The sequence below is a fragment of the Dermacentor variabilis genome, chromosome 5, assembly GCF_050947875.1.
Source record: "Dermacentor variabilis isolate Ectoservices chromosome 5, ASM5094787v1, whole genome shotgun sequence".
NCBI lineage: Eukaryota > Metazoa > Arthropoda > Arachnida > Ixodida > Ixodidae > Dermacentor > Dermacentor variabilis.
This window is the reverse complement of record NC_134572.1, coordinates 162,342,080-162,367,740: the sequence shown is the minus strand read 5'-3', so window position 1 is coordinate 162,367,740 and position 25,661 is coordinate 162,342,080. Positions and strand designations below refer to the sequence as shown.

The following is a 25,661-nucleotide window of genomic DNA, read 5'->3' as shown; positions in this document are numbered from 1 at the left end:
TCAAAAGAAGCATATTTTTTCTTTTGCTCAGTACGAGAGAAAACTGTTTATACGTTACTTTATATGTATACTTAAAAATAATGTATCAAATTATACGTTAGTCATAGGAAAATATTATTGTTTCACAATTGCTATCGCTGACGTTTGTTGCGCCATCTCTTGTAAACACCCCAACACATTGCCAACACTGCTCTGCAGGGAAGACGACTTTGCGTGCTTATCAACACTTCCGACATGGTGAGTGGATATGTAAATAATGCATTCGTGTTGATTATTTTCTAGCTTTTGTGGAACAGGTCACCTGCATACATTGATGTTAATCTTTCCAGCAGGCCGGAGAGCGTGAATTAAACGACGGCCACCACGATGTAATAGTGCGCTACTTGAAGTTCTCTAAATCGCAGCGGGCCCAGCGCCTCAAAGTTATCGACAAAAGTTTCGACGACGTGAAGCATGCGAGGTATACTTTTATTTGTCTCGCCTAAGGCACGAAATGGTAAGTAGGGGCTGGTTTTAACGCGCACGTTTACGCAGGCTCCTCGAGGAAACGTACACGTCCGAGGAAGTTCAACAGATCCTCGACGATCTTTGCACCGTAGTGCGAGCTGAGGTTGAGAGCGAGCTTATCAACTCGGCTCATGCAAACGTGGTTCTGCTCCGACAACTCTGCAAGCAAGCGGAACAGTGGCACCTGCAGCTTCAGGCAGATATGTCGGAACTTGAAGATGGGTAAGCTCATAAATCGCGTCCGCACTCGGTATCTTTCCCAACTCGTAAAACGCGAGCGTGACACATATTCTCGGACGATCACTTTCGGCGATACTTTCGCGTGACGTGGCGCCCATCCAGCCAATCATCTCAGCCGGTTTCGCTCAGAAAGTGATATCCACGAAAGTGACCGTCCGAGAATATCCCCGTATGTCGGCGTCAAGAATTTGTTGGACCGTGGTATTCGAGAAAACGTTGCATTTCCGAGCAGTGTATGAAACCGTATTCTTCCTTGTCCTCACTGTAATTTTTCAGCAAGATTGCGTTTTTTGTTCTACTTCATTCAATAACGTACACATGGTACCTTGGTTTGCCTGGTTCATCCAAACTTTCTAATGCCGACACGAAGCGAAACCAAGATTTCATGTCAGTGCAGCAGCTTAAACCTCTGATTGTGAGGTTCTTGCACAGCATCGGCTTTTCGTATTTGACACATGAACCAGGTAAGCAAAAGTGCAGTGTGTTGTATTAAGCATTGTAGGCCAAAAATGCAATCTTGGGAAATTTTAGCACAAGCAAAGTAGCGTGGTAAGCGCAATGTCTTTTAGAATTGCTGGAGTGTGGGTTGCCATGTAGTCGCTCTAGCCAGGATCACTACAGTGATGTGAAGTAAGCAGATCACTGAATTAATTAATTGTGGGTAAAGGTTTCCTTTAGTCATAATCGTTGGCAATTTTGCTTTTAATTTTGTGAATCTATATTATATGCCTTGTGTTCCCAGATCACTAATTGAATATGTTGGGGGCATGGAACTGGAAGGATTGAGCACAGGAAAGCAATTGCAGGCGTCTTCGTCGAGGTCACACAAGTTGAGCCCCCTTGAGGACTCGCACGGACCGAGCGCTCTTCTGCAGAGAGTATGTCCCAAAATGAATTGGCGATGGATTGCTTGTAAAGAAGTTGTGATTCACAGGTTTCTTGGATTTCTCTGTGTACCCTTGCATATTTTGGTCTTGCAGGAAATAGCACGAATGAAGAGTGAAAATGCAATGCTGCGGAGTCGACTGAAGGACGTTGAAAGTCAGGTACGGATGTATTAGTTTTGCAGGTTTTATATGTAATATAGTAGCACCATATGGCTATTGTTGAAGTTAACAGTGGCATGACGCACAGAAAATACAGTGAATCAGACAAACACCTGCACTAACATTTCGCTTTGGTCAAAATCGGAGCATGTCATTCACTACCTGTTTTATCTGCATGTCCTGGCACCACTAGTGCCAGTAATGTTTGATGAAGAAGCCAAAGTTTGAGTGAGTGCGTTCTGAGTATTTAAGTGACACCACTGTTCTTATTTTCAGGTTTCTCAGATACTAAACCAGAAGTCCGAGCTGGCTGAGAGGTTTAACCAGAAGAAGTGTGAGCTCATGGAAAGCTTGAAGAACAAGGTAATGCCTTCTCTGTTGATAATTTTAGTTAGTGTTAGTTAGCCTTACGTGTTGCCCAAAGTGCTGTTGCTCATACAGCACTCATCAACACTTTTCTGCACTAGATATGTTGCAATCGTTGCATGAATGATGTGGAGTGCAAGGTTGTGCAAGCTGCACGTCTCTGAATCAGACCTGTTTACTTTGAGCTTGACTTATTTGTTACGGACTCACAGTGCAAACACATTCATACATATCTGTCTCAATTGTCCTCCTATGCATCACTTGAAGATATCTGACGCAAATTATGCTCTAGCTACCAAGCTGTCACATTGATCTAGCCGGGATTAGATATAAAGGAGTTTTAGAAATAGCGTACCTAAGCATCTTTGCGTACGCAAAAATTCAGACTTCATTGTAATTTCTCTGCATTCGTTTGTGCTCTTTCAAACATCCAGCAGATTTAGTCCCTATGACTTTGTGTTCCCTATATTTCTAAAATTCCCAATTGGCACTGATCTGAAATTTCTGCTCTCTTTTGAACACATGTACATTAAAGGGTCCCTGAAGCATTTTGGACAAATTTTGCAGACTCGTAGAGTACAGCTACAGCAAAACATTCCTGCCACAATAGACCACTCCCTCTTTGTAAACAGCATGACGTCACTTCGAGTGCCAGTTCCACCTGCCGCACCTCCTAAGTGGATGCTGGTTGGCAAAAAACGTTCAACCGGCCGCATCTCTCTGCATAGGAGCGCTGTTTGTATCTAAATTGTTGCGATCACAATTCCTGCACATTTGTATTTTCTGAAGCGACAGCATCTATGAATTTTGCTTTGAAAGTAACCGTCGTATATATTACCAGCGCAACAATGTAGCATTGTTGCCAAATGCCTGGTGCCATTTGGTCAGCATCGCATTGTAATATGTAAAATGACATCGCAATTTTCGTAAAATAATAGCATTGCATTGATGTCAATGTACTTAATTTGTGTCCACTTGCATTGTAATCTTAAACAATATACAAGAATAATTTTGTCTACAACTATTCAGTCATACCCAGTTGTGGTGCTTAATTTCCGATGGGGTTGGAATGTAAAGGCAGTCGATGAAAAAGTGCACGATGAAAAACCCCAGCTGGTCAAAATTAATCTGGAGCTCTTCCTTACAGCATTCTTCATAAGCCACTCTGCTGATTAAGGACGTTAGACACGACATTCTAATTAATTTGACCTACTGGTCGTCGCAATGCGAATGTGTGAACTGTATATAAAATAATACATCATCCATTGCATTTATCCATCCATTTCTGATGATTCATCGCGTGTTAAAGGGACAGACAACCGCTCGGAACATGAATCGAGATATTCCCACTGATGGAAAGATTGCCTATCTTAGAGGCTAGAACGAGCCATGTTTTTCTAATTAAACACAGATTTATATTTTTGATTCTTCTCTAAAAGTCGCAAAAAATGACTTTTGGCGCCCCAAGTGGCAATAACATGAAGATGTATACGAGGCCTACCACGTGACCTTCTATTATTGTATGGTGGTTCCTAGTCTTCTTGTTAGTATTGAAATACAGCATACTTTTTTTCTGTTATAAGTTTTTTCTAATTCACAATGTGCAGATAGGCCTTCATTTGTAGCGAGTAGAAAAGTGGCACTGCCTTTGCCTTCATTTTGGATGAGTTGGCTTGGCTTGCCTATTGACAGAACGAAGACAGGGTCTAGCCAGCCGTGACTTATCAGCGTTGCTGGAGGTGCGACTCTTACTTTTTTAGAGGCTGCTCAGATTGATAAATTCTGCTTACAAAACATCCACATGCTTTTGGAAGTAACCGCTGCAGATGTAAACACTACTGAGGGTGAGCTTTGTGTCGCACTATAAAAAACTAGGTCCTTGAAAATGGTTGTCAATCCCGTTAACTTTGCTGTGGTCTCAACTTTAAAAAGCCCAGTTTTTAGTGTTTATTTATATTTATTTATTTTTATTTGCATATACTGCAGCCCAATGTAGGGCTGCAGCAGGAGTGGGAACATTATACATTGCTATACATTACACATTACAAAAACACATATACACAACAAGATAAATGGTCAAAAAAGAAGCACTTTACATGTTAGCGAAGTGCTTACCAGTGGTAGCTATAAAATCTTTTAGTGATAAGTGAATGAATGTTACTGGGTAGAGAATTCTAAAGCTGTATTGTACACGGAACAAAACTGTACATGAATGTATTAATATGGGCATAAATAGGTGTTGTGTGCAAGGTGTGGGAGCTATGGGTACAACTTGCATTAGTAAATGTGACATATAGTTAGAATCAGAAAGACCAGATGTGGAGTTGTTCATTGCATATAGAAGAGTTAAGGCTTCAATGTGATAATGTGAAAGTAATGGCTCAATCTTCAAAGATTGTTGAGCCTGTGTTGGTGAGAAACTGCACCTGTAATTTCGGCAAATGAAATGGACAGATTTTCGTTGAACCTTATTGAGCGAGCTTATTCCATATTGTTTGTAGGGGAACCAAACGACAGGTGCATATTTTAGAACAGAGCAAATTAATGTGCATTTTCACACTGTGCATCATCACACCATAAATCTAGTGTCGTAAAGTTAAGTATAGAAACAAGAAAACATGAATGTTCACTGTTTTAGTTAAGACCCATGAAACCTGCTGTAAAGCACAAAAATTTTAATGGGTCGCCTTTTGTGCAATCACTGTGGCGAACCATACACATGCAGCTTTGGAAATGGTAAAATCATGCTAATAGTGCACGTATGTTCCTTGTGGCGAGGCATACCCTGTTTCAGGAATAGTAAAAAACATGCTATGAGCTCATTTAAAGTCACACCTTTCTTTAAGCCTGTAGATTATCCTCAAACAATTTTTTTCTCCACACAGCGCAGACGGCACTGAGATTTACGGGCTCACTGATCATCGTGTGTTATTCATTCCCACTTGTAGAAAAATGACAGGCCCTGAAGTTATGCCTAGTCACTGTGACTGCCCCTATTACACGTCAAGTGCATCTGTATTTTCATAAACGAGATGCATTGCTAATCGTGCATTAGACCACACGCACATATCCACACAACAATGTGGTCTGTTTCCCTACGCAAAGATGAGCTCATACCGTCAATATTTTTCGCCGCACACTCTATCACATCACAACAAACGTGGTGCATCTCCGAAGAAAAGCCGATGTTGCTGTGTTTACCACAAACAACCGCATTGTTCACTTTCGCAAGTAAATAAGCCAGCGTCGCCAGTTTTTCATCACACAGTTTACCATACATTGTTGTTCTCCGGTACGCAATACTGCTAATCTGACTGATAAGATAGTTGTGGAGGTCCACGCAAAACATAAAAGATGCATCCATGTGGTGCACTCCTGCACCAAGCGCTGCACGACTGCACCGAGCCGAGAGCTGGCGGAGGCAGTGTTTTGCCAACCAGAGCCACTGCATGCGCGCCAGTGACGTCACGCTGTGACGTATTCAGGGCGGGGTCTATTTAAGTGAAGTGTCTCATATTAGGAGAGCTCTAGGTGATTGCAAGTTACCATCCTCCCTAGCCATGCTTTTTCTCCTCAACTTTTTCGCCAAGCAATTGGGGCTATGCTCCAGCTTCACTGGCTCTGTGTCATGATGGGACGTCGTGTCGTCTACTTCTGGTGTCTTGAAGCCAGTGTGTCAAAACTTTTCAACCTCTCCGCTATCTGCCTGGCCGTCAATCTCCAGCGAGAGCTATCCAAGCAGCGTGCCATGCGAGTCTTCTGTCTTGGCGCTGGGTGTGCTCTGTATTCCGGTAATTTCAGGCGAGCTGCGTGTTGTGAGGGATGGCTGGCGGCATAAACGTAAGTGGCCTGCACGGTGCAGCCACCTGGTGGTGCAGAGCTCAACAAGCCAGTCACAGAGCTACTAATATTGCTGTAACCGAGTGTAAAACATTTCAAACATTTAAAAAGACAATGTGTTCCAGATTATGCTGCTGCCATAAATTTACATCAGCAGAAAAGTAGAAGGTTAACTTGGTTACTGCTATATTAGCTCTGTGTTTGTCTGGTTGAGCTCTGTGCCACCAGGTGGCTGCAGGCCATTCACGTTTGCACCTCTGCCCATTTGGCACAACACCCAGTTTGCCTGTGTTTATTGGAATATTGGACACACTAAAATTCTCTATGTGGTTGTGAAGTGAAGGCTGCAAACGCGTAGATCCTGTTGCCGATCAGATACTGACAACCCGATGCGCTGCAGCCACTCCGTTTGCCTGTTCCTTGCAGACGGACACGATGTCACAGCTTGACGTGTTGCCAATCGCTAGGTTTGCAGCCTACAACGCAGTAAGGATGATTCATGGTCCTCGTGAAGGGAAACCTTGAGATCAACACTGACCGCGCAGCTCAAAAGTTGGAAAAATTATCAATGACACTATCTGAGCAGCCAATCGCATAAGTTGCCTGACATACATCATGCGTGCCTGCTAAGTAGATGGTAATGAGGCAGCTTGCAAACTCAGGGGGGCAGCACCACTGCGATTGGCAGCGATACGGATTTTTAAAACTTCATAATAAATTACATGCTTTCCATGGAGTACTAAATTGTGTCACTTAATGATCAGGAAGACCTACCCTAACAACTCAGCACGTTTGTACAAAATCGTAAAAATCGTTTAAGGGTCCCTTTCACTTCACTGCTTTCATCCAGTGAAAGTCACCCCACCTAGTGTGAAAAGCAAACATGGTTATCGTTTTTGATTGGCATCATCTTTAAGCGCTGCCACTCATGAAGTATATATGAGGGCACACTCACCACGAAGCCACGGCATCTACAGTGCATCTTTCAGTGCGCTCATGGTGGTGTGATTGCTTTGACTGGGCATCTTTTGAGATCTTGAAATCAAATCTTGAAATCCACAGAGTTGCACAGAGTTGCACAAAGCAGAATATGTGCATATTTTGCATTGATTTTGTTGCAAGGCTTCAGTGCGTTATCATCTTGAGCTGCTGAGATAATTTGTATATGTTACTGCCACCTGCTGGCCTGATTGACCAAACAAGCGCACTGTGCTGAGGCATACCAATACACACTTTCGAGCACATGTTAATGTGAATGAAGTATAGGCACTGAGCTTTTCTGTGTTTAATGCAGTCTCAAAACAGAAAATAGCCCCCTAGATGACACTGTTCAAAGTTGAAAATTAAGTGTTCATCTTAAGGTTGCCCTGCCATCTAGGGGGAAAACGTCTTTTGGTTTTTGAAAAGTGAGTTGTCAGTAGTTTGCTTGGAAATGAACGTTTTCCCTTTTATTTAGGGGTTTTCGCTGTAATTAGTTGGGTATTCTGCTTGTGCCTTCAACAAAGTGGTTTCAGGATCTTATTGGTGTCAGGATCTTGGTATGAGGATTGACACTTCACGTTGGTACTTATCGTACACAAAGTTTCCAAGGCAGTTGCATGAATGTTATGGTATCACTCAGATTCTCTACTATCTTTGCATTCAGCAGAGATTAAAATGCAGGTATTGGCAGTTTTTCAAATAATATGCATTACTGTAAAGTATACGTTGCAGAATAGGGGAGCATTCTTTTTTCTATATATATACGAATTTCCTACTATACTATAGTATTTTCACAATTGTGTGCTTTCTGTTATTCTAATCTGCGGAAATTTTATGCTCAGCTGCAAGAATGTTTTATGACAACATTGATTTCCTATAACCCTTTCAGGAAAGAAAAATGGACGAATCAACAGAGTTTATTGAAGACCAAATGACCAAAGTCAAACTCGAAATGGAGGAGGTACTTTGTCATTTACTAAGCTCAAGTTTTGGCATGCTTTGTGACAGGTTTTAGTATTGCTGTGTACAGCCTTGGACGATAGTTATTATCAATATTTTCTTTTCTTCAGAGCCTAAACAAAAGCCGGTTGTCGCAGCAAAAATTGGAATCTGATTTGGTAGTGACAAAGCAGAAGCTTCTTGAAGTGCAAGCACAGCTGGACTTGGCCGAAAAAGTAAGTAAAATGTTGAAGTCTGCTCCTGTTTACCTTCTGTTGACAGGAAATGATTTTTTAATTTAATCTTATGTAAAAAAGTTGCATTTTACTATAACAAGAATTCTATAAATAAAAGGTTGCTTTGCAATTCAACACCCATGATCTTGACTACTTGTAAGGCAGAGGTTGACTTTACACTTGCTTGGTCTACATCAAACCTATAGAACATGAGGACAAAGAGAAGCAGAGATGGTGGTTATGTGCAGTCAACCATAATTGTTTATTGGCCACGGGATCTGAAACAACATTGAATGTTCAAGCAGTTTATGACCATATCCAGTAAAGCCATACAACACTATGTTGTTCGCATATGCTAATCACAGGCTGGAAATGCTGCGTTCTGAGGATGGGGAGATATTCAGCTTTTTCTCAGATCCTGTTGTCCGTAACCTTTTGTGGTTGACTGTACATGTCAGAGAGATTTGAATGTGTAACTTGTACTGTGATTTTTTATGAGAGGTACAATGTGTTAGAAATGTGTGATGTGCAGTTGGCATCAAAGGTTTACAGACTGCACTATCTGAGAAAAATTGAATGTTTACTCAGTCCAGACATGCAACCTGTTATCTGGATTTCTAGTCTGTAATTAGTACAGTGGAACGTCGTTAAACCATAGTTGGCTGGAGCTCGGAAAAAGTATGTACTAAATGGCAGTACTGCTTAACCGAAAGAGCATGAGATCGCCCCCTTACCTGTCAAAAACGGAACTCAGAAAGAGTGCGATGAAAGGGGAAAAAACATGCAACATTTATTCACTTCGCGCGACAAAAGTGTTATTTTCCTTTGATGCTGCGGTGGCCTAGCAGCGACGACAGCGGCCTCAAACTTGCTGAAACTACGAGCCAGCTTTTCAGCCAGTCCCCTCTTCTCGGCAAACACTCGCATGGCAGATTCTTCGTTGGCATTGAATATTCTCCGTGAACGGGCGCTGTAGCGTTGCAGAAATCGCGGAATGCCTTTTTTATTGCGGGGTGCTGTTCTCGTCATGACGACTGCATTCATGAGGCTGATGTAACGCGCAGCTTCTGCCACTGTCAGGCCTGAATCGCCCGTGCTGCACTTTTGATGTCGTCCTCATCACTATCGTTAGGCGACACTTCGGCAACAAGAGAGGCGCAACTATGGCGAAAAGTCGAACCTTGTAGCCAACATCTCTTCACAGTCGCAGCAGCGCTGCCGAGCAACTTCTTCGCATTCCAAATGCCGCACACCGTAGTCAACAGTAGATCCCTGTCGCATGCCTTCGCGTCAGCGCTGACTTCGTGTCACGTTCGATAGCACAAACAATGCCTAATTTTTCTTCTATGCTGAGCACCCGGCATTTTTTTTATCCGAGCTTTGGCATGACGTGAGTCCTTGCTTGCACGACGCCACAACGCTCTCTGGCACGGCACGGTACTGAAATGATGTTGATGTTGATGTGGCTTCATAAGCAAACACACAGGCCGCTTGGAGGCTGTTGTTCTGATCTCTGAGGCTTGTTGTTCTACCCGGCTGCCCGATGGGGACGATGCACCGCCGTGAATGCGCAACGAAAAGTGGAAACACTACATGTTAACCAATATGTACGCAATAAGCTGATATGGTTTATGCAGATACAGAACGCATTATGTTCAATGGCCGCTGAGTCGGGGATTTCACTTTACTACTTTTAAAACAAAAGTAATGTTTAAGCGGGTACGGGTTAACTAGGTTTTACTATATGTGCAAACAACATGGCATTGTAGTTTTACTGGCATGGTCAAAAACTGCTGAGAAATTAGGTGTCTTTTCTGATCCTGTCATCCATAGAGGCCGACTGTTTTCTCTAGAAGTAAGTACACCATAAGAAATTTTGCAGAATGTCTAGAATTGAAACTATAGAAGAATGGACTTGGAAAAAACGTGGAAATAGGGCTGAGTTTTGCTGAACGGTTAAACTTGAAACATGTGCATTACTGCTAAGATGATGGTATTAAAGTTCAAAAAAGGATGATAATTGCAAATGCAGTTTTCTTCATGTTCCTATAGCAACATGGCAGTGCCACCAAGGGCCTGCAGTCACCCAACATGTGGTCAGCAGGTGGTGCACTATATATCACAGAACAAGGGTGGGAGCTTGTGGTGGTGGGTTGCCTTCTTAAAGGGGCCCTCTAACTCTTTTCTTCAAGCCAATATTTATTTATCAGTCATGGGTTGCATGTATTGACAGTTGCAGATTTAAACGCAACAAAAACAGCAGCAATAGGGGTACACAGCCCACAAGTTATTCAGCCGAGAAATTTCTAACTACAAGAAAAGAAATGCATGCCTAAACTCGAATTTTGTATGGTCTCCCATCCCCATTTCTGTTGCCCACTGATGGGCTGCCAGTGGTAATAGCTCCAAGCACATATCAGAAGTTGACACTCCACGATTGGCTCACGGACTTCGATGTGCTGATTGCACCTTTGCCATGGTAACAAACCAGGTGGAACCCCGCCATGCTGTCTTGTTTACGCTTTTGAAGGCAAGGCTGGTGTAAGTAATGAGCTCCCCTGATGATAATGACTGAGAGGCACGGCTACCACTACTGGTCACATATCCTGGGACTGCGCAAGGTCTCTTCTTCTTTCATAGTCGACACCGGCAGCTCAACACAGCAACGCGTATGAAAAGTATGCACCAATAAGAATGCACTGAGGGGAAATATTTTAACTGCCTGAGCAACACACATGAATGTATTACACATGTTAAACGAGGCGATGAAGCGAGAAGCTACTCATGCGCCCACTTCATCGTAACATGGAGCAATGCTCAGAAGCCAGAGGCAAAAGAGCAGCCACTGCCGTGCTTTATAGTTGCTGTGTTCTTTTTTTTTTAGGATAAAAAGTACAACAAAAAAATAAAACCAAATCTTTATCATGTTCTTGATGCAGTGCAGTGGTTATATGTAACTTTGTTTTTAACTAGTCACGGACGAGCGAGAGGTGACTTCGATTCTGGTGCAAATGTCTCTGGCTAATGACACTGGGCGATGATGGGGTCAGCAGCAATGTTGTGATGTTGTTTGCATCAATGAAATATTGAATATTTTTATATTGGTGCTTTGACCTACACTATGAGTGTCTCCAACCATTAGCCTTTACAGCCTGCAGCAGAAAGACGGTGGCTTGAAACATGTTCGAGAGCTCCTTTAACATGTACAAAACTGACGCGGAGCATTGCAGCCATTAGTGGTATTGACAATGCTGTCTCGAGTTGTCGACCGCAACCGCATTCTAGTTTACAATGACAAGTGGAAAGCCGTCGTGGGGCCTAGATTACTTGAAGGAAATCTCCAGATTGATAAAAATTGCCTGGCGCGCATGTGGCAAGCACTGTCAAGTCGTGGCCATCAGCTTACTGCTATTCTTGAAAAGAAAAGTACATACTCTGTGCAATTTACCAGCACCAACTTCTTGGAGAAGCTTGAAATGAAGGAAACACAAAATGAAGCTAAAGGCCACGCAACAAAGACAGGAGTATGGCAGTTATATTAACAAATTCAGTTCAGAAGTTCATGCAACAGTGTAGATTGTGTGGTCTGTGAGGGTAGCAGAAGGGGTGCCAAGAGAAGGAAAAAAGGCTGTTAAGGATGACAGAGAATTAGGTGCTATAATGAGAATAGGAAATTAGCAGGTGGATGGTGGAATCAGCTGTCACACGACAGGGGTAATTGGAAATTGCTGGAATAGTCTTTATTTTAGCCTTCTATTGATATAATGATGACAGGTGTTGGGGGAGAGGCATTTGCCAGGCCCCCCTATGGGCACGGGCTTAGCTTTGGTGTGCTTTACAGCATGAATTGGCCTCCCATTATAATGAATGTATGCAAAAGGGACCAGCACTACCGGTTGTGGCATTGCACTGTTATTGCTTTCTGCTGGGCTAGAGATCACAGACTTGTTTCTTGTAAGGGCTGCATCATTTCAATGGAAGCAGAATGCGATAACAGCTGTCTTCCGAGATTTCAGTGTATGCCAGTGGAATCTACAAGATAAAAGTTCATACAGCCTTCTGCTATAGCATCCATGTTGTGGTGAATATTTCAGGAAGGTTCAACCAAAAGAAAGGCCCATCACATCATGGCCTGTTCACTGTTTTCCACTCTACGTACAGAGCTTGCTTTGCAATTGTTTAATTCATGCTCTCCTTGGCCATAGCTTCGTGGTTGCCATTTTTGTCACTTGCATAATGGCGGCCAAGTTTAGCCTTATGTATTTCCCTCATTCTTCCCCTCTGGATACTATTATATTTTGTTGTACATAATCATTGAATGTTAGCAGCCAGTGCTTTGTTTGTCCTCTTTGTTAACCTCTTTTCTTTAATGCTTTTTCTCCACGTTTAATATGTGACCTTCTTTTAGAGCCATTGTGAGGGCCTTCCCCTTCATGTGGCCAAAGAGACATTACCTCCTCTGTAAATGGCCTTAAAAAGTTATTGGACCAATCATGATAGCTCATTGGCTGTGGTGTCTTTATAGCCTTGAGTTGATCAATCCATCAATCTTCCGGTTTCAAGCAGGTGGTATTATTGCATGCATCTTGCTTCGGCTAACAATTATTGGTTGTTAACAGCAGCTACACACTGATGCTACATGTGTGTGCATATAGACATACAGAAGGGCGCTCTGCTTTTAGCCTCTGCTTTGCATTCGTTTACGTTTCGTTACTAGACGGTCGCATTATTACTATCCAGTGTGTTACTATTCTAAAGGAGCGGTGCATCTCTGTGCAAGCTAATTAAAGAAAAGTTGTCTCTCCCAGGAGCTGGAAAAAAAGTTCAGCCAAACCGCAGCTTACACAAACATGAAGAAGATGCTGGCCACTAAGAACGATCAGATCAAGGAGCTGCGCACTGTGCTGGCTACGTGAGTCGTTGCTTCAAGCGCACGGAAAGCCTTGGGCATCTCCGCACACTTGCACTCAGGGCTGTGCACACTATTGCCTGCAAGCCTGCATCTTTATTCGCTCTTTTATTGTTTCTTCTTTTTTTAAAAAATTTCTTTATGTGCATCCATTGCAGTGCACGAGAGCGTCGTTGAAGCATGAGCTTCTCACCTACCACATTGTATACCTCAATCATACTCTTGTAAATTTAGTGTCACTTTGAGCGAGCACACTTTGCTTCAGTGAATGCGATTTGGACAACTTGGTGCCATGCGGAAAAATGAAAAGCCATTCAGATTTGATGGCAGTGACAATGGGAGGCTGAAAAAAGCACTTCAAGTGGTTATTTATATTTGGGATTGGCTGTCGTGCGGCGAGTGCTTGTTGTGCTGCTAGAGGCCTAGTCAGGTGACTGCTGACGTTGCCTTTCGCCTCCTGCATCATGACAGACATGTGTTGTCAAACAAATAAATAAATGTTACTTTCTTAAAGTTAAATATGTATTTTGACAAACTGCTTAGACAGCAACACCACCATGCACCTAGGCAGTATTCTAATCCGCTGTTCCACATGCAAGGTAGGTCATGATACTGGCTGCTGCTGAAATAGAGCATCACAATGGCGAGATGATTCTTTTGTAGTGGTCTTATACAAACATATTAGTAAGAACATTTGCACCAAAATACAACGCTCCTAGTTTTTCTTTTTTCTTTGCTGCTTTTTTTTCACGCTTGCAACAGCTATTGTCAAGGCTGCATTCGATGGTGCTGGATGAAGTGAAGCAGCTTCACCAAACGTGCGACTTCGAGTGTCATTTCACTCTGCCATGTGACATCCTCTAAAGGACACAAATGCCAAGTAATGCCTGCTCAAAGTGGCACTAAATTTGCTCATGTGAAAGTGTCTCACTCTGGGGCACAGCTTGTTTTGTGACACATGCATTCTTGTTTCCAATAGGTTTCAGACTGGAGAGGCGTAGAGACGAAAGAGATTGTCGAGTTTGTAAAGGTGGCAGTCTGCCGTATGTAAAGGCAGCTGCTTAGATCGCTGGAACCTTCTAGTCTTTATTTATTATTTCTTTGTAATACTAGATGCTCAACTTTGTCATTTGGTGCTTTATGACCACTATAGTGATGTCATTGTCTTTCCTTTTTTCTTGCTTGTTTATTTGACACTGCATTCAATGTTCTTTTTGTGACGTTCAGTGCAATACAATTTACTATGCTGAGATCTACAACATGTTCATTTATAAAGTAACATTCACGTTGAATTTTGTGGCGTATAAACGCTGTTACTGCACCTGAACACTATTTTTAAGCGCATTTTTCACACGTTCAGGGCAATTTTTGATGGGGTCATTCTGGTATCCTTTGTTTTCTCGTACATGAGTTCATACTACTTTTCACATACGTGAAACTAGGTGAATTTTCTATATTTGTAGACAGGCAGATTGGTGACTCACAGAAAAAGGCCATTAGAAACACTTCGATCTGTGATAGGTAACACATTTACTGTGATCACTAGCTGCTTTACCTGTATACACGACGCATTTAAGGCAGCTGGAATGTTAGCTCTCACCTGTTTGCTAATGTTAGGAAGAGAAGAAAAGCACGGTTGTCTCTTGTAGAAATAAATATTTTCACAGTAGGTAAAGGCACATCAGGTAAATGTGATATTTACGGTACATATGGGCAGAATCAACAGGCCTTTCTTTTTGCTTGCATTTGAAAGTCAATGTTAAATCCAGCAATAGTGATAGATTAGGTCCCTCTATATCTCCATTTTTCTCGAGAGCTGCTGAGAAAATGCCACTTGAGGAAACAAATATGCAGTAATACAGTTACACCTCAATTTGACAATGAAATCAAGGCTATGGCACTGAAGTGCATCGGACTGAGGATGTTATGGTATCGAGCTCCCAATAGGATTGTTATTTTTATTGAAGCAAATACAAGATCTTGCATTGCTTTGTTATTTGCAGTATTTGGGAAAAAAATCATACTGTGCTTTTCACATTTGCACTTAACCAAGACCTAAATTTCTCAGTTAAATGGTGGCAGGTGCCATGAAATTTGACAGCACCAATTCCACTGACTTTCATTAACTCTCCCTCATTTCCATGGTGCAAGAAGCATTTGATGCCTCTCATCTTATGCTGATGGCAAAGACTGAGGAATGAAATTTCTGTTCTTTATATTGCATTGTGATTTTGGCCATCCAGTAGTCAGGTAAGAATATGTTGCTCTGTATACAATACTACTATGCTTCTTTTTGTTTCAAGAAATCAGAAGCAAAAGAAAATTACCTGATAAAATATTTTCAACACATCCATTGCTTTATTTCTTTGTGGCAGAATGTCAGTGCACTGTTGGCATTGAAAAATAAGGTGGTGCGAATTGTGTCCAGGCTGTTGGTGGAGCCATTATTGTCACTGAATGTTTCTCGAGTATAGTACCACCTGATCAAGTTACATAGGGCAGCACGAGTGTGTCCTTCTACATTGAAATATAATCAAATTGGCTAAACTATTTTATTTCATGTCCAGATTCAATTCAACTATTTTATTGGCATTGGTTGACCATTATTTAAATAATTATACTGGGACACAAGATTTCATTGGGGAGCTAGCTCTGAATCCCGTTTGTCAATTTCCATGCTAATGAAAGCTCTAATCTTAGTGACAGTGGGGACATTTTGGAGTATTAATCTATCACTTTAGCCCGACTTAGCATTTGCTCCTACTGCCCTTTTGAAGTTCAAGACTATGTCGTGCCAGCTTGTAGCGTGCGTGTTCTGTTTGCATTTCAGCAGCATCACACGTTAGGCAAAATAGTAGTAGAGAATATGATATGTTCAACACACACAGACACGCAGCTCCAAACACACAGAAGGCCCAATTATTTCGCACATGGGTATAAAGGCTCAAAAGGCTTTTTGTTAGATGTGTGCTTTGGTGGGTAAGCTTGTACCTAGACACTTCACAGGAGAGTATAGCCTGTGCGCAGGTTAGCGTTTCGCAGTTATAGTTGCACATTGTTCTAGTCGAAGAAAAAAGTTATCATTTATTTATAAGCGCCAGCAAGGAATACACTAGGAAAATACTTGCATAGAGCTTGTTGTAGATATTGTACGTGCATTGTTCAGGTGAACAAGCTGTTTTTACTGGTATTATTACAGGTCGTTGCACGTTGTACTCGATATATGAATATATACGGGGTGCTGTGAAAGCAGAATTTTTCTGTTACCTGATGCATCATTCTTAAATACCTCTGTGCACAGTAAGCTTGTTCGTCTCCAAGTGGTACGTGTTGGTTCTTTAAGGCAGCCTTCATGACTGCACGACTCCAGCATCATGAAATCTTGTCACAAAGAAATGGATGTTCCTCATCACACATGTCACATGAATGAATGTGGGAAGGACTGTATTTTGCTGTTTAATCGCTAGTGCTGGACCAGCAGGTAGAAATCCCTATTTCGAGAGTTCAAGTTTGTACAGTGCTGTTACCTCGTTAAGAAGCATCATTCTTTTGGTGGTCCAGCAACTCTAGTCACCGAGGTTTTCAGTGCAACCCAGCATGTCTGTCTTTGGTTGCGAGATTGTTGTATTAGTTTCGAAAGCTTTGGACCACCACCAGACTTAGCTTTACCGACGTGTTTGCACCTTCCTAACCAGCTCTAAAGTGTGCTGGGGCAAATGGTTAAATCAATTGCCTAACTCTTTGTGCAGCCTTGTTTAATGCTCAGGAAATACCAGTAAGAGGTTAGGCACTTGCGAAGTCTGGTTTTGACATTTCGGGCCTAGTTGAAGAACACTTAGAATGCACCATAACACCCATGCATGAAAGCAGCCCTATTGTGTTCTCTACTTGCAGCCTTGGCTGGCAATTTGTGTTTTGTCATTTACTCTACACGCAACCTATGCTCATTAAGTTGGCCAATGTGCAAGCACACTGATTACTAGAGGGAAAGCGGCACTCCAGTCGTTCAGCCACTGTGCAAATCAAGGGCAGCCCATGGACTTTTCTCATTTGATGTAAGTTCATAGAGACTAAATTTTTACAATGAATACATTGTTACTTAATGCCCACTACCTATAGCAGTCATGGCAGCCTAGAGTACTTGTCGCTGAAACTGGTCTGATCAGTTACAATATTATATATATATATTTAATGTATCATACGGTGATTGTTGGTAATATTCGTAGTTCTAGATTTTTACTATTTATTAGTACAACATATCGTTTCTAGTACAACATATTTGTGTTGAAAAATGGGGTCAGTATAACAAAGGACAAGGTCATTAAGTCTGGAAATGGCACTGCCTATCAATTTCCATGCTGCATAGACTACGATACTGCTGGTTCTAGTGTCCCAGTGAAACGTGTTACAGATGGGGGCAACAAAATCAAAGGAAGAGACACACCAGTCAGAACTGTTATGCATATGCAATACTACAATAGTATTTGTAGTATGAAACTGACCCATGGAGTTTCAGGAGAGACAGCTAAGGGTAAGCCACACATGTGCGTGATGTCGGTGTTATCCCTGCAGAATTTATAGATTCTTCTCTACCATGTGTTTAGACATTGACTATAAGTGTTCTTGTTTACTAGCTCTCAAAGTGTTTTACTTCACTTGACTATATACCATATTGCAGTTTCATGTCTTGAAGTTCATGTCATGTTGAAGTTTATCTTGGCGGTGCACAGTAAGAGTCTAACTTGATGGCTCTAGTTTTTGCTGAGGAGTTGTTTCTTGTGTATCTCGGTGAATAAAGTATTCTATTCACTTCACAAAAACGTCATGCAGTGTTCCTTCTCATGGAGTAATGCAACATACAGTGAAGACAAGTAGGAAAATATCCTTTATTACAGTGTCACATCCTTAAATAAAGAATTCATTTAAATTAGCAAGGCTTGACTTAAAAGAGCAGCACACACAATGGACATTTAAGGTAATATTCAGTCATCAAATAACTTAAAGGACACTTTGCTCTTAACGAAAATGCACAACACTATGATACACAAGCCTACGGGTCATGGCAGATATAGTACAACACGCTAAAACGTATACATAAAATGTACAAGTCTAAATAAAGCACATCATCCCGCTAGCACGGGACTCTGTCTATACAAGAAACAGTCCGCACAAGACTTGTCTGGAGGTGTATTTACACGTTGCTCATTTCACTGTCCGAAGCACATGGCTTGTGCAGGTGCAGTTTGTAGGACACCTTCTTCGCCATGAACCTGCGCACAAGATAAAAACGGGCTTGTTAATCGGCAAAATTGCCGGTCTACTGTGTTCAGAGGAAGGCCCCGTCAGTGGCGAGTTCCACAGTGCCAATCGAGCGGCCACTTCACAAGGGCAATGCTTTACAAATTGCTCTTGAGCAAAGCGAGATACTATCTGTTGCAAGCATTCTCAGGTTGACGTTCTCCAACCGCACTGGGGAAACTACATGGTGGCGCTGGTACCTAGAGCCGGCAACCAACGGTGCGTGATTGACTGCCCAACTTCGAGCTGTTTTTCGATACTAAACAAGAACATTTATCAGACTGTATTAATGCACTACGCTTTACCAATGCTGCGACTCGGCTCTGTGACGAACGATTCGTGTCACGCGGCCAACATCGCGGCGAAAGCCCGGACGCTAAATGACTCGGATAAGCGAGACCGTTGGCATGTGGACGCGTGCGTGTCTCCTCCTCCTCTTAAGCGCCCTCGACGGTTGGAAACCGTTAGCGCCTGTGTACGCGAGTATGTGCCTTCTCCCCTCCTCGACGGTTGGTTTCACTGGTGTACCCAGCGGTGGCCGCCAGCGGGGCGCGAATCTGCTTCCTCCCTCTCCTGGGCGTCGCTGTTCCCGAGGAGCCATAAAGAAGCGTCCCTCGCCGACAGCCTTCAGCACAAGCTTTGAGCGTTCTTGTCGTTCTTTGTTGAGCTGGCCGCTCCTTACGTGGCGGCGTAATTAAACGTTGTTATTCGTTACGTCGTCTCTTTGCCTGCGCCCCTCTCTAGTGCTGGTAAAGCGCCAGACCGCTGGCGCCAACGCTTCCGCTGCGGACCCTAGTTCGTAACTTACAGCAAAACGATCTCTTTTCGCGAGGAGGAGGCTTGGTAACACATACACACACAAAAAAAAAAACGCAATATAATAAGACTGGTATGACGCCGCCCTACGTTCCAATATTAGATAACCGTGAAGGCACGCATATTGCCAAAGCTTGCGCGGGTCGAGGGAATCTAAAGACCATTTTTGCGAAAATGTTCAAGTGCCGCCGTCATGGCCTGTGAACACAGGTATTTTGTAACGGCCAATGCGCGGTATTACGGTGAACTCTTAGGCATGCAAATAAATGTTTAAAATCCGTCTGTTTTACGACCATGTTAACTTGACGTCACTGCGCTTATAAAATTGATCTGCCTAATCGTGGCGCCTATGAACCGCAAATAAAATCGTCTAGTTGAACTGAAGAGTCAACTAGGCAAGTTTTAAGAGTTTTCTGCGGCGGAACAGCCGAAATCGGGGAAATACTTTGATATTCGTGATGTCGCCCTGGCGTACGGGCGTTGAGGTCACGGCACAAAGCGGAAGTTCAGTTTTCACTTTCTGCGGCAATAATAAACCACTCCTACCGAAACGAATAAAAACAAAGTATTCGGAATACTTTAGCACCCTAAACTACTCGAGTCCTACAACGATCCTCAGTGTCCATTTAATCACGAAGGCTATGCACGAAACAGCAACTTCGTTTTGTCCTGCAAAGCTTGCTTCACTGCCAGGTACAGTTGCATTCGGAGATGCCTCCGCCATTTCGTAGGGGGCTTTTTCAATGAGAAAAAAGAATCAATTGCACTACGGATATTGTGTACCGTCAACGCTTATTAATATTCCTTGGGTAGTGTTGTAGTTAGGGTTTGCTGCCTAGGCAGGAGCAGACGCACGATGAATGCGTGAGCAAACTGAAATGACGACACTTGTCCACAAGTGGAGAAATTTCGGCAAGCGCACGAAACGCGAATCAATTGCGCTAACAGGGGACTGCTCCATATCTGCCGATAGACCGATAGTATATTTCCACGTCAAGCGCTAAGGAATTTCAGCATAGCGTAAACTCACTGGCTTAGACATATCGGATGTCCGATAGTTTTTTTTATTGTCCACATATATATTTGGGGACTTGATGCTTCCATTCATTTTGTAACTTTCCAATTATCTAGAACATTACATAAAGAAGAGCCGATTTAAATAAATTGCTCCCTTCGAACGATCGAAAAATATTTTTAATGTGACAAACCCAATAAAGTTTAATGCAGTGGACGCACAGCGAAACGATCTTTCCTGTCATGTGTGTCCCCTGCCTCTTCATAAAGAAGTACTCGCATTCTGTTGCGTTGATGGAACTCCGAGCCTTATAATAAAACATAGCAAAACAACTATAGCAGGTGTCAGTGCACCTTAAATAATGTAACACTTGAGGGTATGAAGGCTCCAGCAGGCCAGAAAACTTAAATCGCAAGAGGAGAACACAGGACGAACGCTGGACCTGCAACGAAGTTTTATTTGGTATTAATCTATAAGAGTTTCCCAACCTTAATACTGGCCAAGTCACTTTTCTTAAGTGCGAGAGACGGGTGCTAGAAGTTTGTGCAACCTCAAAAACACCGCGCCGTGCGCAGCGTTTACCACCGAGCCAGCGGAGTCGGGTTTGCGAGGGGAAGGAGGCTACGTGGATGATGATGTGTGGTGTTTTATGGCGCAAGGGCCAGGTTTGGCCAAAGAGAGCCATGGCAAGTGGTAACGTTAACGATGTATCATGAATGGCGTGCACAATGAATTCCTCATGGCAGATGCGACATGGCTGTAAAAGGGCCTAGAACCCGTCGCTGCAAGTGGCGTAGAGTATATAGGTGCTAAAATAACGACGCAGACGAGGCTTACTTGGAGTGCTGGTTGTCGAAGACGAGGACGTAGACGCCCACGTTCTTCACGACGAGGCTGCCTTCGAATGGCTGCACGTCGGCCTGTACGCGCACCGAAGGCAGAATGACGTCCATCATCTCCAGCTGGGCGTCACTGTGGAGAGGCTTGTACCGCATCTCGAACGATATGCTCTGCGCACAGAAACGACAGAATCAGAGACGGGCCATGGGTTTAAGCGCGCACACGCAAGCGGTAACCTTCGCGAAGAAGCTACGCTGTTATAAATAGACGGCAAAGAAATATAACCTGGATTGGCGTATTACACTTCTGGAAATTCTGCCGGTATTGGCGTACCGGGAAACAAGTGCTGGTCCGACGCCGCCTTAACATTTCCCACTTAGTTGCCTGTGACGTGTATGTATCGTTTGCGGCAATGTTGGGTCGACGGTAGGCGTATGTATAAAACGTACTTTGCATTCGAAAACAAGCAGCAACTTTAGTTAGGATTTTCTGCACACAGAAAGTACCCCGAATACGAGAAAATTCTACGAAATCAATAACGTCACAGGCGTAGTTTGTCTCTCCGCGAAATAAGAACGAAAATGGCTGAATATTTTTCGCTACTTTGTCGTATTTTCCCACCAAAAAAACGAAATCCAGAAAAGTAACACTTTCACCAGAAAGGCGAAACATTGATAACGAAAGCAAATTATACAACTACACGAAATGAGGTTCGTTGTTGTATCGGCCGTATAAATTGCATTAAACATTCGCTTAATGATTAAATTAATAGGCACGGTGTCACACGCGCACGGGCACACGCACAGATCTTACTCGATCACCGCGAACACTCGCCGTCACAACGTTGACGTGGCGAAGCGCGTCGGCCTCTAGGAGCGAGCGCTCCGGGCTGCCTCTTGGTTTAGCGCGTCTCCGTCACTCGAGATTACGCGACCTAACCGCGCGTCAATTGCCGGAGACAGCGCACGCGAAGCGACCAGCCATCTCGGCTCGCCCAGACGTTGCAGCCGCTGCAGATCACCCCCAAAGATTACCCGGGCCGCGCATGCGTTCAGGTGCGCGGACTCTCGCGCGCAACCACGGCAGGGCTAGAGGGCGAGACGCATGCTCGTGTGCACCGGGTCGCCGCGGCTGGCAACATCAGGGTGGCTACGCGTTGTACGCATGGGGGCTACGTCACGAAAAGTGGGCGGCACTGGGTGCGCGGCAAGATGAAACATCTAGCACACCCCCCCGAAGGGCACACGCATGACCCTGCTTTTCTTGCCTCGAGGCGTGGCGTCCAAAATGGGGAAGCGTCCTGCTTTACGGAAAATGCCTACACAATAGGGATAACGCACCTTGGGCTCGCAATAGAACTGCCAGAAGAGCGCCGTCTCTGTCACCGGGAGCAGCACGGGAATGCTGTAGCGTCCGCCGGCGTTCACCCACACCTCGCCACGGAGACCCGCTGGACCGCACTGGGCGATCTCGTCCATGGTGCGCGTTGATCCCATGTGGAACAGCGCGCGGTCCTGCGTCGTCCTGGGCGAGCTGTTGTACGGGCTGCAGGCGAGCAGCGATCGCGCAATCTCCTCGTCGCTGATGATGTCGAACTCCTGCTTGGCCGAGCTGCTGCCGCTGTCGGTGAAGCTGCTGCTGCTCTGCAGGAACTGGGGCCTTCGCAGTCGAGGGAAGGACCTGCGCGGAACGGAACGATCGAGCGGCTCAGGTGTGATCTCCAGGAACGAGGGCAGGAAGCGAGGGGGCACTCGCTGTCACGACGGACGAAAATGTGAGCCATATATGGCGCCTCGTGGCGAAGCAGAGCGCACCTTAAGGACAAGTACGCAGCGCGGTGTCCTTAAGCGTATTCACGCTATTGCGTCGAACGGTACCAAATTCCTCGTCCACGCGCCTTTTAAGAGAACAAAAGCAATGCCTTTGTCAGATGAATAGTGAATCTGCGCGGAATCGACTGAACAGGTGGTCCTGGCTGTCTGGAACGCGCTTTCACAAGGCGCCATAAAACTGCTTAAAAGTGCTATGAAAATGGTTCATCTAATGGAAGCAGTCACTCAAAAGCTTCGCCAGAGCTTTGCAACGCAGCTTAACACATCCGTGCTTCCGGACGCTATTTAGATACGCACTGTAAGGGCAACCGTAGAAGGTAAGTCATCCCTCTTCATCTCTAACGTCGAGTACAAGTTTGCGTCTTGAGAGAGCCGTCTAGGGTCACCCGCGGTCACTTCGCACGGGTGGAGTACAGGGTACCATCAATGCGCGATGAGACTAAACGGCCCCGGAACACGGGGCGGAAATTGAGAGCGAGCGCTGGCCCGTATTCTCCAGCTGTCTCTTCTCACTTTCTCGTGAATCTACAGACCTACTCGCCCAGTTAGCCATTTTGGATGTCATACCTCTAGAAACAATATATGCTCAAACCACCGTACTTCTGACGCCCCCTTCACAACCACAGTGCTGTCCCTCTTATAGGGCAATTACAGAGCTTCGTCATAAACCGTGCGCTAGAGTATCTCAAGCTCGCCGCACTGTCAACACATTCCATGGTCCGAGATCACGTCGTCACATCAGGTCATCGAATTTACGCGAACGGTATCGTTCAATCATCACACGTATTCCTACGCGTATTTCAATTGGATATATCATTTCGGATTATTAAGTATAGATCATCCAAGCGTTGTAGCTTAGACGCCGATAGCTAATTGCGTTACTTTGCCACCGAATACTGGGCGTCAACAGGGGCCAGCTGCGGGTCATTTAGATGTAATTCTTACCAGTTTCGAGTCATCTTCATAACCTCGGTTCTGGGCGGCGTGCCTTGGGCTGGTGCCACAAAGCAGACGGCTTCGTCGGAAGAGCTTCTGTTTGGCGAGTCTAAAAAAAAAAAAGATTTGGTAAGGACAAGGTTGCGCATAGCCTACATTTGTGTAAGCTTCGCCTGGCAAAGCGAGTGCCGTTGGTTAGATTACTACTAGATTATTATAGGAGTTTGCATCCGCACAGAACTATTACATAAAACGCAAGGTACGGCCATGGCTTCTCGTATACTTGTACAACTTGTACAACAGTTCAGCTGCGATGCAACGCAGCGGAATCGTGCCGTGTGCCTTTAGCTTGACGGCATGGTCTCAAAGAAGGAACACTGCAAGGTGTGAGCCGTTACTGCTAGGCACTTTAACAACACACATGCGAAAGCGTGGAGTATTACCGACGGTGTCCGTTTCCGACGGCTCTTTCTTCCTACTGACGGCAAGCTCGCCGATGTCATCATCTTCGCTGTCTGCGGACGCGTTTGAGCAGACAGAAGGATTCCTGGCGGCCCGTTCCAGCTGCTGGTGTTGGAATGCGCAGGCATTGCAGACCCTCGCAGGACGACTGCACGACAAGCGTCAGCACTTTTGTGAGTAGCTATTTATTATGCACGAAATACTGTGTACACTGGAGCAGCTGGTGGGGGTTGGGGGGTGGGCACGATGCAGGCCCTCACGTGAGCAATCTTATAGAGCAGTTATCAAATGCTGTTATTTGCCCGCTGGCAACCACCACTTAACCGGTTCGACGTGTACATTTATGCACGAAAGAATATTCAACTAAGTTAAACATTACATATTCGAATGGAATAATTCGATTCGAAGTTGCTCGGACATGCATTATGTAAATATTAGAAACGAACAATTCTGTCAGCTGCGTTGAAGTGAACTTATTGTGTACCCCCGTGACACAGATTTGACGATTTGTTTACTGCAGTGTTGCAAGTTCATTGGACAGAATTGAGTTAAATTTAAAGATAAAATATTTCCTTCTTAACTCACCTGCTTGCAGTTGTCATGAGCCAGTTGCTACAGCAGTTGTGACAGTAGATTCGGCCACACAACCTGCAGTGGTGCTGGAAGATAGATACATAACCATGTAGAGCATTAATAAAGATGCAACAATGCTACTAAGAGCACGGAAATGAAAGTTTGATCTTAAAATACGTTTCTTTACATTCATACAGCATTTTGCACATTTCTTAAAAAAAGAAAAATTTTGCGGACGGGCAGAGCAGGTAAAGGTGGAGATGTCTTACTACATACGACGAGTAAGTTATTTTGATTAAAGAGATTTGACGTCCAAAGCAATATGGGGCCTAGACGAGACGGATAATACGGGGGATTCAGATTAATTTTCACCGCCTGGGGTCGTACCTAAGCGTTTTCATAACCATCGGAATGGGACCGCCGCGGTCAGAACCGCGACTTCCCGCTGAGCAGCGGAACGGTTTAATTGCTGTACTACCGCAGCGATTAGAAAAAAATTCAGCCTGAGAAAGTAGCCCCTGGTTTTGCCACACTCACCTTCCTCAAAGTGAACGTGAACGCAGAGGAACATTGCAGGCAGGAGTCCGTTTCGTTGTTGTCCATCCACTTGTCGGTAGCCTGCAGCTTTTGCAGAAACTGCAGATTGTCGTTTTGCTTCCAGAGCATGTCCTTTTCTCTGGAGGTCCAAAGAAAAAAGTGCACGTGCAATTAGCGTGAACTTTTCAACTGCTTTTATAGTGTTGCTGCTTCAGTATAAGAAGCAAGAAGACATTTTAAATCGTTTATATTACTAATGACAGGTCAACGCCGATTAGAGGGCCTCGT

At 44.1% G+C, this 25,661-nt stretch overlaps 2 protein-coding genes across 6 annotated transcripts in view; one reads left to right on the top strand and one right to left on the bottom strand.

Moving 5' to 3' along the window:
- Positions 1 to 149: 149 nt before the first annotated feature.
- On the top strand, positions 150 to 18,077 carry LOC142583293 (leucine zipper transcription factor-like protein 1). Of its 3 annotated transcripts, none has more exons than XM_075693703.1 (9): positions 150 to 237; positions 330 to 460; positions 535 to 729; positions 1,490 to 1,625; positions 1,728 to 1,793; positions 2,070 to 2,156; positions 7,870 to 7,941; positions 8,051 to 8,155; positions 12,964 to 18,077. In XM_075693703.1, the coding sequence occupies exons 1-9, from the start codon at positions 235 to 237 to the stop codon at positions 13,069 to 13,071; spliced, it is 903 nt and encodes a 300-aa protein (XP_075549818.1). In that variant the 5' UTR covers positions 150 to 234; the 3' UTR covers positions 13,072 to 18,077. The 3 variants fall into 3 exon arrangements, with proteins under 3 accessions (XP_075549818.1, XP_075549820.1, XP_075549819.1); XM_075693705.1 differs by having other exon boundaries at positions 12,951 to 18,077; XM_075693704.1 differs by having other exon boundaries at positions 162 to 237; positions 333 to 460.
- Positions 17,932 to 25,661, bottom strand: part of LOC142583292 (uncharacterized) — a 44,696-nt gene continuing 36,966 nt past the window's right edge. For all 3 annotated transcript variants that reach the window (XM_075693699.1, XM_075693700.1, XM_075693702.1), the window contains 7 exons: positions 25,374 to 25,512; positions 24,849 to 24,922; positions 24,245 to 24,411; positions 23,811 to 23,910; positions 22,374 to 22,713; positions 21,031 to 21,203; positions 17,932 to 18,334 (listed from right to left, as the gene is read on the bottom strand). In XM_075693699.1, the coding sequence (XP_075549814.1) occupies positions 18,256 to 18,334; positions 21,031 to 21,203; positions 22,374 to 22,713; positions 23,811 to 23,910; positions 24,245 to 24,411; positions 24,849 to 24,922; positions 25,374 to 25,512 (1,072 nt within the window). In that variant the 3' untranslated portion in view covers positions 17,932 to 18,255. The remainder of the gene's footprint in view (positions 18,335 to 21,030; positions 21,204 to 22,373; positions 22,714 to 23,810; positions 23,911 to 24,244; positions 24,412 to 24,848; positions 24,923 to 25,373; positions 25,513 to 25,661) is intronic.